We start from the raw sequence: 18,202 nt of genomic DNA on the forward strand, positions 1-18,202 counted from the left end.
CTTATCTTTTATTTAAAATATAGTATATAGTGTATAGTAGAGTAGGTCAGGCTAAAGACACTTAAAATGTAGCCAGTTCAGAGAGACACAATGCTCTCTGTGTTTTCAAGGTTAACATTTTTAATAGAATAAAATTAATCTTGCATTTCATTCAGGCCCTGATCCAGCAAAGCACTTGAGTATGTGCTGAACTTTAAGTAAATTAAACAACATTCCTTTCTGTTTTATAAAGCTCTGAATCTCAGTGTGTCACCTGAAGCTTTTCCTGGCTTTTTATCAGGCTTTGAGGAAGCAGTTGTTCAAAATAGTTTCCACTACATTGTTCAAGGGCTATATCTTCCAGTATTCAGGAACTGTGATCATGGGTTAGCCATTTTAATTTGCTATATGTTATCATTACAAATATGTCCCAAGTTTTAATTGGCACATGGATTTTAATATTTCTGAATTATTTTAATCACTACCTGTGCATAACCCCAATATTTAGATGAAAACATGGCTTCCTATTTTTGACAGTCTTTGTAATCTAACAGGAGCATCTAGAAACAAGAATGACAAATGTATGTTCCTGTTGTACATTGAGGCAAACTCTGTCAGCAACGGTAAAGGACAAAAAGTCATGAATTCTGAAGATGGGACTAATCACCGAGTATGCATGGAGTTTTCACTTAAAGATCTTTATGCTGTTCAAGAGATTCAAGCTGAGGAAAATCTGTTCAAGCTAATTGTCAAGTATGTTGTCTCTTACACCTTTAGCAATTTAGATATAAAAGCACCACAGCTTTTCCCTTCTTGTACTTTCAAGTGTGTGGTTCATTATTTGCTATCTTGCATCTTGATCCCTCCGAAGCAGTCAATTTGGGACAAGTAACCTAACCGAAGTACACCCTTGTGTACTTGTGCCTATGTCCCTCTTTTAGTCCAAGGGTGGGAGGTGAAGTCAATCACGTATATTTGTAGTTTTAACTAGTTGTTGAACTTTCATTTGCCCCAGGATATAAATATTGTACTTTAAAAGAACACTGTTCTTAAAATAAATACAAACACATGTTCGTTCCTGTGGTATCTTGTTCCTTCTGCCCTCCTTCTCTTTCCCCTATTTTTCAACTGCTACACTTTTTGTTTTGTTTTCTTTTTAGTTGTCCGAGGCCATTGCCTTGGCAGCTTCCACATCTTGCACTGTTCTGTTCTATGCTCTGCCTATTGCCTCTGCAGCACTGGGGGAGGGGATATGAGAGCCAAGCTGAGGGCATGAAACAGACAATGCAGGACCATGTGGTACCATTGGAGGATTCCAGGATGCTGCAGCTAAACCTGTGGAATACAAGACCTCCTTCAAAGTCCAGCACAGTTGAGCAATAGACTTATGATGATTAAAAGTAGTTCTGTTCCAGATATGAGTGGGTGCAGCAACCACGGTGTAACAGGTTGTGTGCGTGTGTGTGTGTGTGTGTAGATTTAAGTGAAGTACTGCGCTCTTTATAATGAAAAGCATGCTTCGCTGTCCAAAAATTTCAAGAATTTTGATAGAGCATTAAAAAAACCCTGGTTTTGTTGGGAATTAGAAAAGAAAGTGAATTTCAATGGAACTTGTTGCAGTAGAGAAACTAGTTTTGTAATTGAGATGGGACAAATGATCATAGCTCAGTGGCTTAAGCATTGTCCTGCTAAACCCAGGGTTGCGAGTTCAATCCTTGAGGCAGCCATTTAGGGATCTGGGGTAAAAATCTGTCTGGGGATTGGTCCTGCCTTGAGCAGGGGGTTGGACTAGATGACCTCCTGATGTCCCTTCCAACCCTGATATTCTATGATTTAGTGGTAATAAGGGATTTTGTATTAATCACATACTAATGTCAAATGTCTTGGGTTTTTCAGCTCACTTTGTCCTACTATCTATGGCCATGAGGTAAGTAATTTTAGAACTCTGCTTTCATTCTAAATTCAAACTTGATTACAAATTTGCCTCAGTAAACTTCCAAGACCTTTTAAAGGTTGGCAAGGTGGAAAAAATGATATATTTTTTAAAAAGTTTATTTTTGGATAAACAGTTTTTCTTTTTCCTGTGTCAAAATACCCATAGAAACCCCCAAACGAGAAATAGGTAGTACATTGGGCAATGGTGGGAGTTCAGTCCCTTGTAAGTTCTTTTCTGGAGGACACAATGTTTTCTTTCTGTGTGTCTGAATTTACTATGAAGCAATTGTTAGTAATGGTAGCTGTTGTCTAATGTTGACTAGCATTTGTATGTATCATTATAGATTGTAAAGGCAGGTTTGGCACTGGCATTGTTTGGAGGATGCCAAAAGTATGTGGATGACAAAAACAGAATTCCAGTGCGAGGAGACCCGCATCTTCTGGTGGTTGGAGATCCTGGATTGGGAAAGAGTCAAATGTTGCAAGTATGGGTTCATTTACTACTATTAAACTTAGCTAATGAAGGGAGAATGGATTTTTTTCCTTTAGCTCTAAACTGGTGGTTCTCAAACTTTTTTTTTCGTGGACCACTTGAAAATTGCTGAGAGTCTCAGCGGACCACTTAATGATCTTTCCAAATGTTGTCTGTACCGTTAGCTGTAATGCGCTTTGAATAAAAGCACTATATAAAAAAAACCCTTAATAATTTAACTTTTTTTGTTCTACAAATAAAAGCACACAACTCATATTTTATTATCAGTAGTCTTACCTTTCTAATGCGATGGATGTGCCTTCTCTCCCCTGCAGCGGCAGCCCCCGAGCTGGGGCTGGGAAGGGAGGGGGGCCTCTCCCCCGCCGCGGCAGCCCCCGATCTGGGGAAAGTTGCCTCTTTCTCTGGCCACTGCAGCCCTGCATGTCCCTAATTCCCTCCATACCTTCTTCTTACCCCACTGCCCCCTCCCACCTACTCCCTAATCACCCCAAGGCCACCACCTGACCTTACATGTGCGTCTTCTCCAGGGTCCAGGCACCTAATTAGTGAAGCCACGCCTTTGCCACCCCACTAATTAGGTGGGTGGCCCTTCATTCTCTTGTGTGCAGCGGCCCATGCACTCACCTCAGAGGGAACTATCCGTGGACCACCTGAATGGAGCTCGCGGACCACTGGTGGTCCATGGACCACAGCTTGAGAACCTCTGCTCTAAACTTTTTATGTTTAGTCTTTCACTTACACACAACCATTCGTTCAATGAGAGACTGTCTCTTTGTATATAATTTATAAAGTCTCCCTTTTAAAGTATATAATTTACTATGCCCCACATTTTTGTCCCTAGTTGTGAATTCTGGCTAAAATAAACGCTCACATTTTTTTCCGTTTGTCATACTCTCATTTAGACATTCACAGTTATTAAACATCAGTAGTTCTCCAAATAATTGCACAACCCTTCTGTTCTGTGATAAATACAAAATACATCTCTTGGAAGGGTTCTCGTTTTATTTTCATTTGTCACAATGACATCGAGAAGTGCGTAAGTGGTCAGTTGAATACAGCAGCCAGTATAACTGATGCAAATTGAATATTTATCACTTCTGTGGCATGCTTTTATGTAATGAATGAGGGCAAGGATGGTCCTGTGGTTGAGACACAGAACTGAGAGTTGGGAACCCTGGATTTTATTCTTGGTTCTGCCTTTGATGTCCTGTGTGAGCTTGGGAAAATCACTTGGAGATTTTCAAAGACACAAACGGCAGTTGGGCACCTAGCTCTCAGTGACCTCCAACGTTGACTGAAAATCTCCATGGACATAGACTTCTCACAAAGTACGGACCAGGCAATGTGCCCCAGCAATGTGCACATCATGCTGATGAGCTCTTTATGGTCACCTGTGCTGATCAGCTCGCCATGCTGGACAAACAGGAAATGAAATTCAAAAGTTTGCGGGCCTTTTCCTGTCTACCTGGCCAGTGCATCTGAGTTGAGAGCGCTGTCCAGAGCGGTCACAATGGAGCACTCTGGGATAGCTCCTGAAGGCCAATACTGTCAAATGGCATCCACACTACCCAAACTCGACCCAGCAAGACCGATTTCAGCGCTAATCCCCTCGTCGGAGGTGGAGTAAAGAAATCGATTTAAAGAGCCCTTTAAGTCGAAAAAAAGGGCTTCGTCGTGTGAACGGGTCCAGGCTTAAATCGAGGTAATGCTGCTAAATTCGACCTAAAATCGTAGTGTAGATCAGGCCTTAGTGTCTCTGTCTGTTTCCACATCTGTAAATGGGGATAATAATACTTAGTTTGCAACAATTATTTTATTGAGTTTGAGAACACCCATGGTAAAAAAGGCTTTGAGATATTTGGACAGAAGGTCCCAGAGAATGACAAAGTAGTATTATTGTTAGAGTTACTTTTTTGAGGAATGGTCATATTCAGAATGCCCAACCTATTATGACAGCAAGGTCATGGGCTATATCTGAGACCTCCTGGTAAATCTACTGACAGTATTTTTGAGTGACACATAGGTCCTAATGACATATTGCTAAGAGGAGTTAGTCTGATTATTGGTACATTCATTTAGAATTCTCATATTTCTAAGGTGCTTGTGCAGATATTTTAAAATGTGCATTATCGAGATCATTTCATGTTTTTCATAACATCACTGGCAGGAAATTGCATTTAGATGGAAAAACAGTAAATGTAAGTACTATTTCTAGGAAAAAAGTCATTATTTTCTATGGGACTGATAATATGCACTTAATTTAAAATACTTTCTAAAGTGGTATGACCTTGGTTACTATCTGGCATAAATCTTTCATGAAAGAGAAGAATTATGATAGAAAAGCAGAATGAAAGGCAAACAGTGCGTTGACCGAGAAATCCAGAAAACAGGTAGATAATGTGTGAATCTTTAAAATTAGAACATGTGATTGATAGAGGTAGAATTCAAAGAAGGAACTAAAGGCGAGGCAAATATAATGGAATACACGTATCTTTGCTCCACTCTCCCTCTCCTGGTGTCCTTCTCCCTAAAAGCATCTTCTGTTGAGAGCAGTATCTTGTCACATGTACTTTATTCTATGAACAGTATTTGCAGATCACATTTTGATCGGTATGATTCTTATGTGCTCCTTTTCAGACCAAGTAGAGCTGAGTGCTCTCTACAGTAATCTTTAAATATTTCACTTGCCAGCACAAAGCTTTATGTTTAAAACATAGGGCTATCAATTAATCGCAGTTAACTCATGCGATTAACTCAAAAAAAATGAATCGCGATTAATCGCATGGTTAAGAAATAGAATACCAATTGAAATTTATTAAATATTTTTGTATGTTTTTCTGCATTTTCAAATGTATTGATTTCTATTACAACACAGAATACAAAGTGTACAGTGCTTACTTTATATTTTTATTACAGATATTTGCACTGTAAAAATAAGTCTTTTTCAATTCACCTCATGCAAGTACTGTAGTGCAATCTCTTTATCATGAAAGTGCAACTTACAAATGTAGATTTTGTTGTTGTTGTTACATAACTGCACTCAAAAACAAAACAATGTAAAACGTTAGAGCCTACAAGTCCCCTCAGTCCTACTTCTTGTTCAGCCAATCTCTCAGAAAAACAAGTTTGTTTACATTTACAGGAGATGCTGCTGCCTGCTTCTTATTTACAATGTCACCTGAAAGTGAGAGCAGGCATTCACATGGCACTTTTGTAGCCAGCATTGCAAGATATTTATGTGCCAGATATGCTAAATATTCATATGCCCCTTCATGCTTCGGCCACCATTCTAGAGGATATGCTTCCATGCTGATGATGCTTGTTAAAAAATAATGCGTTAATTAAATTTGTGACTGAAATCCTCAGGGGAGAACTGTATGTCTTTGTCTCTGTTTTACCCGCATTCTGCCATGTATTTCATGTTATAGCAGTCTTGGATGATGACGCAGCACGTTTGTTTTAAGAACACTTTCATAGCAGATTTTTCAAAACGCAAAGAAGAGACCAATGTGAGATTTCTAAAAATAGCTACAGCATTCAACCCAGGGTTTAAGAATCAGAAGTGCCTTCCATAATCCGAGAGGGATGAAGCTTTCAGATGTCTTAAAAGAGCAACACTCAGATGCAGAAACTACAGCACCCGAACCACCAAAAAAGAAAATCAGCCTGCTGGTGGCATCTGACTCAGATGATGAAAACGAACATGCATTGGTCCGTTCTGCTTTGGATTGTTATCAAGGAGAACCCATCATCAGCATGGACGCATGTCCTATGGAATGGTGGTTGAAGATGAAGGGACATATGAATCTTTAGTGCATCTAGCATGCAAATATCTTGCGACGCTGGCTACAACAGTGCCATGCAAACACCTGTTCTCACTTTCAGGTGACATTGTAAACAAGAAGCGGGCAGCATTATCTTCTGCAAATTGTAACAAGTTTGTTTGTCTGAGCGATTGGCTGTAGTAGGACTGAGTGGACTTATAGGCTCTAAAGTTTTACATTGTTTTATTTTTTCAATGTAGTTATTTTTTGTACATAATTCTACATGTGTAAGTTCAACTTTCATGATAAAGAGATTACACTACAGTACTTCTATGAGGTGAATTGAAAATACTATTTTTTTGTATTTTACAGTGCAAATATTTGTAATGAAAAATAAATATAAAGTGAGCACTATATGCTTTGTATTCTGTTGTAATTGAAATCAAGATATTTGAAAATGTAAAAAAATCCAAAAATATTTAAATAAATGGTATTCCATTATTGTTTAACAACGCGATTAAACGCACAATTAATTTTTTTAATCACTTGACAGCCCTATTAAAAAGTTTTTTAATTAGTTCAATTTCTACTATTGGCAAAGCTGCGATGATAGTTTAGCATACCTAAGCCAAGTTTGTATAAATGACTTATAAAGAAATATTTAAACTACTTGTTCCTGTTTCACCCTAAGAAGCAGTCCATTTGCACACAATGAACAATTTTTCTCTTTCTTTACTAAATACTTTGATGCCATTCACAAAAAGTTGGCCTGCAGCCATTCTGAGAAATGACAAGATTACACTGCAAGGTTTGTCCAGATCAGAATTTTCATGGTGAAACTCCAGTAGGAGCTGGTGCTAGTGGTACAATAGTCAATATTTTTCTCTTAGCGTCAGTGCTGAACAAATGTTGTTCTGGCATAACCTTCAGGAGCATTTTACAGATTTGTGCTTCTTTTGAATAAAACAGGTGCTGGTCGCTTACCACTAAAGATTCTTTGGAAAAGAGCAGTGATGCTAACTGGAGTGCACTAGCCAAATTTAACTGGGGCTATTGCATTCTGTTTGCCTTCCCACATAAAAATGAAACTTGGAGAAATTTTATGCTGTATCTTTTGCACTTTTCTCATAAACTTCTGTAGAGACCTAATGCTTCAAGGTTTAAGACAGTATCTTAACTATTAGAGACCATGAGGAGACCTTGTTTGGGGGACAGATAATTCCACATCCCACTCTTACTTCTGGGAGCACTACTTACAGCTTCCTCTAAAACATCTGGTGCTGGCCACTATCAGAGACTGGGAACTAGGCCACACGGACCTTCAGTCTGGCAATTGTTATGTGATGTGGCTGCATTTCAGTGATGGAGAATGCTGTATTTGGGTGGGTTTTTTTTAATATCTCTGCTTAAGTCTGTACTGCTTTGTTTTTGAAAAATAATATCAATATAAGATTCTGTTTAATATAGGTGATCTAATTAACCCTTACAGCGCCTTAATCTAGTATATCCAAATCCATGTCATGTAACATAGTCTCAGGGTTTACGAAAACATAGCAGATAGTACTTTGACCCCAAGCATGCAACCAAAAATGATTCCCACCTTCTGCAGTTCTGGATATATATCTCTAGGGGTACTCAGTTAATAACAATTATATTATTGACTCATGTTAAATTGAAAATAGTAAAAAAGGTCAAACACATTAACGTTTTCCCATTTGTGGTATTTTTCTAGTATGAGTAAGTTACAATTCCACATAATATGGTTCTGTAACTTTTAAAAAATTTGTGATTGTTTTCCACAGGCAGTGTGCAATATTGCCCCTCGCGGTGTGTACGTTTGTGGCAATACCAGCACCACCTCTGGCTTGACTGTGACTCTGTCTAGAGATAGTAGCTCTGGGGATTTTGCTTTGGAAGCTGGTGCTCTGGTACTTGGAGATCAAGGTAACACACTAAACTGCAATTAAATTGAATGGACAAATGTTTTTAGCTAAACATTTAGTTCAGATTTTCCCTCAAACTGGGGGATAGCACTGGGATATTGAGTCTAGGATTAACATATGTATGATGCTACTACTAACTACAGATCTGAGGCTAACTTTCTTTTTTAAATAAGATCTTATGCTTAAAAATAAAGTTAAGAAATATTTGCAAATGTTCAAAATGTGATTCCGCATTCTCTGCTGGTCTCCTCCAGTTTGGCTTCCTCTTGGTGGGTCTTGAAAGCCCTGATAGACTCCTGGTCTTTGTGGTCCCCGTTAGTGAGGCTTGGGTGACACACTCAGCTGAGATTAGGTGCCTAAAGTTAGGCTTCTAAGATTTGCAGAAAGTCCTTATTTAAGTGCTTAAGTGGCCAGATTTTCAAAATTTAAATGGGAACTACTGGGTGCTTAGCACTTTTGAAAGAGAGGCTCCTTAGTTAGGCACTTTATTTTATTTATTATTTTTTTAAGAATCTTGGTTCCAACTTTTTTTATTTGAAAGCTTAGATTCTGGAGTGCAAGTTGGCAATCACCAGAAAATAGTGCACTGCCCAGACAACTGTTGTGAGCCAGACCAATTTGATCCCTGCCTCTAATACTTGCTTCTCCAGACTTACAAATCCACCAGTAGAGTCCCAGGGGCAGCATGGAAAGGAAGCAAGCCATGCTGACAGGGCTGAGGGGAACATTGCAATGAGTGGACTTGGGATAAGGCTCAAGGTGCATACTGGATCAATATTTGGCCAATGACCTGTGTGTTTTCTGATACCTTTTATTCTGTGTTAATTATGTTTCCAGGTATTTGTGGAATAGATGAATTCGATAAGATGGGAAGCCAACACCAAGCTTTGCTGGAAGCCATGGAACAGCAAAGTATCAGCCTTGCTAAGGCTGGCATTGTTTGCAGCTTGCCAGCTAGGACATCTATCATTGCTGCAGCAAATCCAGTTGGGGGACATTATAACAAAGCCAAAACGGTCTCTGAGAATTTAAAGTAAGCACTTTTTGAAATGTTAATTATTGTAGCTTGCAAGAGGAAGTGGCTTTGGGGGAAGGGGGGGTCAGGTTGTGAATAATGGCACTTTAGTTTCCTGGAGGATGAAAGTAGATTTTTATTATATTGTTTTGATTTCAGCTCTCAACACAGATTTATTTCTTGAGTTGTATTTGTGAAGCAGGGTAATAGGTAAAGTTGCTATAGAGTTCTCTTGTGTCTGTTTTTATAAGAAATGTATTATTTTTGTCTAGAATGGGGAGTGCCTTATTGTCCAGGTTTGACTTGGTATTTATCCTGCTGGACACTCCGAACGAAGATCACGACCATTTGCTTTCTGAGCATGTGATGGCAATGCGAGCTGGAAAACAAGCAGTACACAGCAGCGCTGTAGTGACTCGCACCAACACACAGGATTCAAACACCACCATTCTTGAAGCAGTCTCAGATAAACCATTATCAGAAAAATTAAAGGTAGAATTTTCTCCTCTGATTTTGTTTTGCATCTCCCCACCCTGCGTCTCCCACTGGAACCAGTGCAGGCTGCCCGCTGGTGTTGAATCTCAGCAGTTTCCCCTTCCACTTTCCATGTGGGAAACCAACCCCAACCTTAAAGAGCCATGGGATGTCTATAGGAAGTCCCTATGCTCCAGAGGTCCTGCCAGTTGCCTGCAGTAGCAGCTGTTGTAGGGTGGATGATGGTAAACTGGGGCAAACTTAATCCCAGAGAACCATCTTCACACTGTCCCACCCTAGTGAGGCTCAGATTTTGCTCAATTTTTCAACTTTACATTTTTTTGCTGTCAGGGATGGTGGTTCCTTCCTTCATCTACCAATGTTACTTTGTGGATTTCCTCGCCCCTTCCTCCTCCGGTTTCTCCTTCCAGTTTCCATTCCTTCTGTTTTTCACTTTTCCTCCTCCGCCTCTCTACTCCCTGTCCTGTTCCTACATTCTCCTCCCCCATTTCAACCCTGGTTTCTCTCCTAAATGAAAACAAGTGTTATCCTGTCCTCACTTGTCCCACCTGCCTCCTTGTTTGGTTCTTCCATGGTGTGTCTCTGTCTTTAGCCCTGATCCTGCCATGAACTCTGTGTGGGTGGTTACCTGTTGATGTCTGTGGGGCTCTGTGACCAGATTCCCTGGGGAGCCAGCTGAAGTCACTCAATTAGGGTGAACTGCAAAGAATGGGGCAGACAGTCCCCAAAGCTGGTGAATATTCCAATACTTAGATTTACCAAGCCAGCACAAAACAGATTATTTATTACCTCACTGGTTACTCAGAAGTCAACAACACAGTTCCCTTGAAGTAACCCAGCCTCAGGCCTCCACCTAGACACTTAAGTCAGATATGATGAGGATTAATGAATATATGAAAATATGAATCATTATATAAAAAAGTTTTACCAATCCCAAAGAATAGGACACATTACATCCCAGGTTAATGAATACTCCAGATCTTATCCAAATACATGCTTACAGCCAATTCTTATTAACTAAACTAAAATTTATTAAAAAAGAAAAGAGAGAGTATGGTTAAAAGATCAATATACATACAGATATGAGTTCAGTTCTTGAGGTTCAGATTCATAGCAGAGATGGTGAGCTTTGAAGTTGCAAAGAAGAATTCCTTTATTAGTCCCATAGGTAGTAGTCCCCATTCAATATTCTTATTTTCCAGTTTCCAGTTTAGGACTGGGATCTCAATCTTTATGGCTTAGACTTCCTCTGCATGAAACATGAAATAAAAAAAAAAAAAAAAAAAAAAAGGATTGGGATTTTTATATTTTTTTCTTTCTTCTTTTTTTTTTAGTTGTTCCTAGATGAACAATAGGCACTCATGTGAATTTTGAAGTGGACTCGTTTCCTATGCATAGCTGGTAATTATCCTAACAGATTAACGTTCCACCATTCGCAGATGATTTGCCATACACTTCAAAGAGAGAGAGATGAATACAGCGATATTCTATGTTTAGAGTTAATTTAAATGTTAAGATGTTCTTTTGATCTCTGAATTAACAGACTACAGCATAGACAGGGACTGTTTGATTACATTGTTGACCACTCCCAATAAATATGTAAATACACAAACAAAAACATTATTTTTAAGGGTTGAATTTGAGTCATTTATTCTGCAGGATGCTTAACCCTTTCTGGTCATGCGTGTCATGCTCCATATGGGCACAGAAGTCCATTGCGTGGGATTAATTGCAGGATCAGAACTCTTCAGGGGCCGTGTCTTATTATATGTTTATACAACAACAAGAAAAATAGAGCTCGTTCTCATGATTTTTTTTTTGCCATAAAATTATATCTGCCAGATTCTAATCTTAAACCACACCCATGATTTGATTCAGTACAGTCACCTTTTCAGTATCATTCTCGTTCATTGTGAAGAGTCTTTTTGAAAGAGAACTCTTGATATTGCCCAGTTGCATTTGGCGCTTTCATTTTTCCTTCACTGCAGACTAGAGGTTTGTGCTGTCCGGAAGAGACCAAACTAATATAATGAGAACTGAGAATTGAGTTCATAGAAGAAAGACCAGTGTATAAAACCTACTGAATACTGTAATCCTGTTGTAATTTAGAGTCCATGAACATGAGAGATGTGTTTTGTAATTGGCTTAGGTCATGCCTGGAGAAAATTTTGATGCCATTCCACACCAGCTATTGAGGAAGTATGTTGGATATGCTCGGCAGTATGTCCACCCAAAGTTATCTCCAGAAGCTGCTCAGGTCCTCCAGGAATTCTATCTTGAGCTCCGGAAACAGAACCAAGGGGTGGACAGCACACCTATCACCACCAGGCAATTGGAGTCACTGATTCGGCTTACAGAGGTACACTTCCAGCTGTAATCCTTTTTGCTTCTGGCACCCTAAGTATTATTTTAATATAGCTATTAACACTCCCAGGAGTTGCCAGCAATTGACTTGTGGCTCCCAGCCTGCTTCTATTCCCTCTGTTTTCTGCCAATCAGTATTGCTGTAGATCCCTGTAACCACTCCTTCACAGCACAAGGAGTGCCTAGTCCTTGCACTGATTCTTCCAGCTTCTCTTCTGAAATATCTGGATTCCGGGGTGCATTAGAGGAAACCAGGGGCAAGAGGCTGAATGTGAGGTTATAATATGAAACGTTGGGAGCCTTTGTTTTAGGTCTACGCTGTCAGGCAAGGCCAATGGAGGCAATAAGGTACACCCAGACAAAGAACCTTAATTTTTTTTCACCCTTTATGCCATTCTGAACGGGCTAAGTGGAAGACAGACATTTCAGCTTATTTGTTCCTAAAATCCATTAGTCTGTGCCTCATTGCCTAATACGCCACAGCTCCAGCAGGGTGAGTAAATTAAAGCAGCTTTTCCATCCCAAACTGTGTCTAAGCCCATTATAAAAGTAAAGGCAAATTGGGATGCTAGATGGGTATCCTGGTTCTTGCTTATGGACCAAAATAACATTAAACCAAATAACTGTTAAACTCATAAGACTAAATCTTGGTGACTCTAAATGGCTGGTCGCAAGAGGTGCATAAAACCCGAAGAGCTATATAGGGAGCTGTGGAGGGCTTCCCCAGCCTTTCCATCACAGAAAAATCTACCAGGCTGGGAACTTGCCCATCCTTCCCTAGATCCTATTCTCCTTTTCTCCCCCTGCTGTATCTGCTGGCAGGGAGAGGAGCAGGATTCAGGGATACCCACCTGGCTTTTCAGAACAATCTTCTTTGACAGTATAGAGAGGGACCTGTGTCTGCTCCTCCCGGCCTTATTGCTATTGCCACATATTTTAATGCTGTGTCCTAATAGCATTAGTCGTGCTTTGTTGTTGTGCAGCGAATGCAGTATTAAAAATCAAATCAGCAATTTCCAGACCACAACCCACTAACATAGTTTTGAAGGTTGGAGTACTGCTACTTATTGATAGGGCTTTATCCTGCAATTATTAGTCAGAAATTCCATTGAAGAATGTGGCTATGTTTGTGAGTCCTGCTGGATCAGGTCCCAAGTATGTCCTTAGAGCTTGACACAACCATTGTGACTGAATGATGGAGACTAAGCCTGGCTACCACATAAGTTCAGCTTAATTGTTAAATATGGTTTTTGTTTAAGGCACGATCAAGACTGGAATTAAGGGAAAAATCAACCAAAGAAGATGCCAAGGATGTAATTGAAATAATGAAATACAGGTGATGTACAGTGTTAAATTCAGAACAAATAGTGGTATTAATTAAAAAAAACAAACTATTTTTCTTCTTTTCATACAACTAAGAGAATGGTTCAGACCATTGATATTTATATACAAACGCTATTGCCAAACTATTTATCTTTGGGTTTGGCTGAATAGGGTAGCAATGTAGTAATGTACAACCCTACCTTTTATGTTAATTTTATCATGTGGATCATGACCACTATGATTATAGACAACTCAAAGAATACGATCACACTGTAGTGTAGGGAAGATTTAGTCCTTTTTGCCTTTTAGAAAAGATACACCTCTAAATGTCTTTCCTTTTACTCAGAGGCCGAATTCTTGCTGTGAACTGATTTAAGGCCAAAGGTGGTTCAGACAGACCCCTAGTGAAAGCCTCCAAACTGCTAGCTTTATTCTCAGTGGGAGGAGTTGCACAATTTGGGAGCTCCTTTGGAGACCTGAGACTTCAATGATTCATTCTTATATTTCAGACAGATAGCAAGACCCTGCCCAACCAATCCATTCATTTCTACCTTTACCTTCTGTTGATTCTCATTTGGTTGTGTTTTTTTTAGCATGCTAGGAACTTACTCTGATGAGTTTGGGAAACTGGACTTCGAGCGTTCACAGCATGGTTCTGGGATGAGCAATAGGTCACAAGCAAAGAGATTTGTTTCTGCACTCAACAATATTGCAGAAAGAACCTACAACAATCTCTTTGCATTTCAACAGCTTCGGCAGATTGCAAAGGAGCTACAAATAAAAGTAAGTTGGAAAATCCAGATTCTCTTGAAAAACAGTTTAGGAGTCATTAAAATTATCAGCTGAAAAATTAAATGAAGAAATTAAAATCAGAAACAGCAGCCATATCTCTCCATTAAACAGGGATGAGCAAAACATAATGCTGCTGTTCTGAGCTCTGTCATGGAGACATTTCCATTGTAAACTTTCAAATGTCGCTAGCCTTGCTAACTACATCTTGCATTAACACGCACTAACTTTGCTGCTATTATTAACGTTTGTCTCTGACTTTTTTCTGCCAAGGACAAGTTGGTCCCAGAATGTTTTGCTTCCTCTGGCTCCAGGACTATTTTTTGGTCTGTGTTTGTATAGAGCCTAGCACAGTGAGGTCCATGCCTGGGACCCCTGGGCACTATGATAATGCAAATAATACTTCTTAATAATAATCCTTATGATCACTCCAATTTATGCACCTGCCATATTGAAAATATTGTTCTTGTGTTTCTGTTCTGGTCTTCCTTCTGATGGCTGTAGGTTTTCATTCCTGTTCCAAACTTTCCTAATGTGAAAGTGTTGCTAACCAGACGGGAAGCATATCAAAAACACGTACGGCAGCAAGTACAACATATCCTGTGATCTTCAACTCACCTTATACACATTTGATTTTCTCTAAGTGAAAATAATTGTCAGCTAATTCTGCGTTTCACTTCATGGTGGAATACCTGAAACATCCAGTGAAAAGTGATCTTTTAAATATTTTCAAAAAGATTTCAGTGCTTGTGAAAAGTGCTGGAAACTGAATTTCTCTATCCATAGAACTGTTATAATGTGGGCAGTGATATTATTTTTCGGATAGCCCTCCTCTAGGGATGAAATAGTAGCATCAATCTCCAAGCCCTCGCTGTTGAGGATGGTAATCAGGTTAAACGTTGTGGATACCTGTCCAATTGTGATTACCAACTCCTTTTACATAGGCCATCAGTCAGTCATTTGGTGACTATTTCCACTCCAAACCAGTATCCTAGGGGTGAAAGGCTCAGAATCCTTTTTCAAAACTCACAAACATGTTACCATTCCTCATTTTAACTTTTTGTGAAACTAAAAAAAATAATTACAATTTACTGTTTTCACTGCATGTGTAAAATGTTTTGCCACACTCTCAATTCCACCTCTTTTCATAGCATAAAGACCTAAGGTGAAATCCTGACACCACTCAGTCAATGGGAGGTTTGCCGTTGATTTCAGAAGGGCTGGGATTTCTCCCTAGAGATTTGTGTGTGTTCATTTGGCAAAAGATTTTCATGCCTTTTTTTTTTTTTTTTTAAACCCACACTATCTCCCCCTTTGAAACACTCATTCTTCCGGAAAACTCCCTCAGCAGATGAAATGTCATGAAACTTTGATTTAGGTATATTTCACTAATTTTCCATGTGGCAAAAACAGGAGCATTTTTTATGTTGATGTTTATAAACTACATTTTTTTTAGTGAGGTGAAATAAAGCAAGGAAGGATACAGTCAACTTTTACTTAGCCTTCAAGTGATCCAAAAGTTTGTGGCAGAAGTTAAACCCTTCACACTAATTTCCTTTCTGTGATTCATTTTAAATGTTTAAAAGAATTGCAACATACCTTGCTTTACATCAGACATAATACATATTGTTTCTCACACTGAATAAACATATTTCACTCTTTATTTTTCTTCCAGGTATCTGATTTTGAAAGCTTTGTTGGCTCTCTAAATGACCAGGGTTATCTTTTGAAAAAAGGTCCAAGAGTTTATCAGCTTCAAACTATGTGAAAGAACCACCACAATGGAAGCAAATGTTCTTGAGGCACAGTAATCATATTTGAAATGGAATAACTGGTGGACATGGTGCCACAGGAGTCCATTACCCTATAACCTGCAGTCTTCTAAGGATATTCCTAAATGTTATAGATGTCCAAAGCTTCTATTAGCTGAGACATGACACTCCCAGAAGAACTGCCCTTTTAAAAGCAATACTTTCAGGAATGAGTGACACTACCATATTTACTTCCAGAAGTGTTATCAGAGAAGATGATATTTTGTGCTGCCATTTGGAGGTACTGTAGTTCAAATAAGAGTTATTTGAGATGAGGATCTCCATCATCAAAGATAATAGCATGAGGAGAATGTGTATTTACATTCATCCTATCAAAGCACAATCACAGATTTTACTTCTAGCTCAAATAACTCATGATGCCTGAATAAATGAATAGAAATGTTACAGAAAGTATTTTCTCAATCAGAAACGGTAATATTGAAAAGATTTGAGAGGAACCCAGATTTTAGTAGTGTAATTAAATCAATTAAATAGCTTCAGCACTATTTTGAAATGTTTTCAAGAAATTGATAGTTTTCATGCTGAGGCTCCATGCAATGTATAGTTTTAAGGAACGTGGTATTTAATTGAAAGAAATTAATTTGTTTATTTGAAGTTTCACTTTTGCAACTTACTATTTAATGAGCTGTATACAGTACTTGAGCTTTTATTTAAAATGTTAATCTGAAAAAATCAAACTCTAGTTGTATATATTAATATTATAGAAGTGAAATAGAATGTGTTTATATACATACTTCATTTAAAATCTATTAACTTGTTGGTTGAATCCCAAAATTGTCTTTAAATGACTTTAAATACTTAATAGCATGGAAATCTAAAGCAATTTTGTCATAAATATAATGTACATTTTGTGTATTAATTTGTATTATTCCTGATGTATGTTAAACTGACTTAAATAAGGACATCCAACAAAAGTGAGGCAGTGTGTATATATAAGATCTGCTGCTTTGATGCCTGGTAATCCAGTTTTTTCCTAAAGTAATTCTCCCCATAATACAAATGCAAGATGGGGAACGTGTCTGAAATGTTATATATTGAGGTCACTACAAAGATAATGATTTTATCAGAAAGGTAATATGAAGGCTTTCTGTTTTAAGACTTTTTCTGATCTTTTCCATCTTTGTTTCTGTTTTGAGGCAGATTATTACTTATTTAAGAGGAAGCATTGGTTTTTAAACAAATTCAATAAACTTTCCTCAATTTATGTTTAAAGAAGAGTCCTGCTCCTCTGAAGTTTTGTGCCTTGAGATGAAATCCCAGAGTGTGAAAGAGAGATTTGGGATCCCCTCACGCTAACAGTTTAAAGCCCCAATCCTGCAAAGGGATCCAACCAAGCAGTTCCTTTACTAACATGGGAAATCAATAGAATTATTTGTAGGTGTAAGGATCTATCCATTAGGAACCCTTCTTAGGATCATGACCTAACAGCAAAAAAGGCAAATGAGGGGTCATTTCAGTTATAGCTCTTCATTTAAAAAAACAAAACACCAACTAAGTGTTTGTATAACATTTTATTTGCTTGAATCTAAAACTGGAAATCCTGATTGTTCTGATTTCTGTTGTGTATGACAATTCCCTAGTGCTAAAGAATCCTTGTGCAGTATATTTCTGCATTGACTATCTAGGTCAAGATTTGACTGAAGACATATTTGATCTTCAGTTATCAAATACCTTAATATTTTCTAGGTCTATACAATGAATCCGTTAAAAAAAAAAACTGCAGAATTCTCATATCCAGTTTTCCATATTGTGATTTTTTTTGTTCCTGTTTTTAGAGAGCAGCAACTTATTTCTGTAGAAGCTTCTATTGGCTTTGGTCACCTAGCTGTTAACACAAATGTACTGTGACTCTGCTGTAGCCTACCCTATGACTGAATTGTCCATGCTGTAATTCAGAAACTGATTTCTGAAATGTGGAATAGTTAATGAAGGCACAAAAACAGTACAGGAGTTCATTAAAGGTCTAGTCCAAAGCCCCCTGATGTCAACAGAAAGTCTCACTGACTTTAGTTAGATTTGGATTGCATTCTTAGAATTTTTCTTGAGCCCTTGTAAATAATGAAAAGTCTAGAGTGGCACTTAACATTTAAAAAAACCTTCACGTTACTCACTATCGCTTCAGTATCAAAGCTCTCAGGTACCATGCAAAGGCGTTCACCGCTTTGAAGAGTGAGATACTTTAAGACACAAATATGCAACGCGGGAGAGAATAGCAGGGTCCTACGTACATTAACTCTTAACGCGCAGTGAGTTTCAAATGTAGTTTGGCT

General features: G+C 38.5%; 1 protein-coding gene across 7 annotated transcripts in view; it reads left to right on the forward strand.

The window, feature by feature from the left end:
- The window catches only part of MCM8 (minichromosome maintenance 8 homologous recombination repair factor), a 32,546-nt gene extending 14,631 nt beyond the window's left edge, over positions 1-17,915 (forward strand). For all 7 annotated transcript variants that reach the window (XM_039532319.1, XM_039532322.1, XM_039532324.1 and 4 more), the window contains 10 exons: positions 534-732; positions 1,876-1,906; positions 2,259-2,399; positions 7,974-8,115; positions 8,952-9,147; positions 9,402-9,621; positions 11,774-11,983; positions 13,248-13,324; positions 13,905-14,094; positions 15,776-17,915. In XM_039532319.1, the coding sequence (XP_039388253.1) occupies positions 534-732; positions 1,876-1,906; positions 2,259-2,399; positions 7,974-8,115; positions 8,952-9,147; positions 9,402-9,621; positions 11,774-11,983; positions 13,248-13,324; positions 13,905-14,094; positions 15,776-15,868 (1,499 nt within the window). In that variant the 3' untranslated portion in view covers positions 15,869-17,915. The remainder of the gene's footprint in view (positions 1-533; positions 733-1,875; positions 1,907-2,258; positions 2,400-7,973; positions 8,116-8,951; positions 9,148-9,401; positions 9,622-11,773; positions 11,984-13,247; positions 13,325-13,904; positions 14,095-15,775) is intronic.
- The last annotated feature ends 287 nt before the right edge of the window (positions 17,916-18,202 follow it).

Source organism: Mauremys reevesii, linkage group 3 (assembly GCF_016161935.1).
Source record: "Mauremys reevesii isolate NIE-2019 linkage group 3, ASM1616193v1, whole genome shotgun sequence".
Lineage (NCBI taxonomy): Eukaryota > Metazoa > Chordata > Testudines > Geoemydidae > Mauremys > Mauremys reevesii.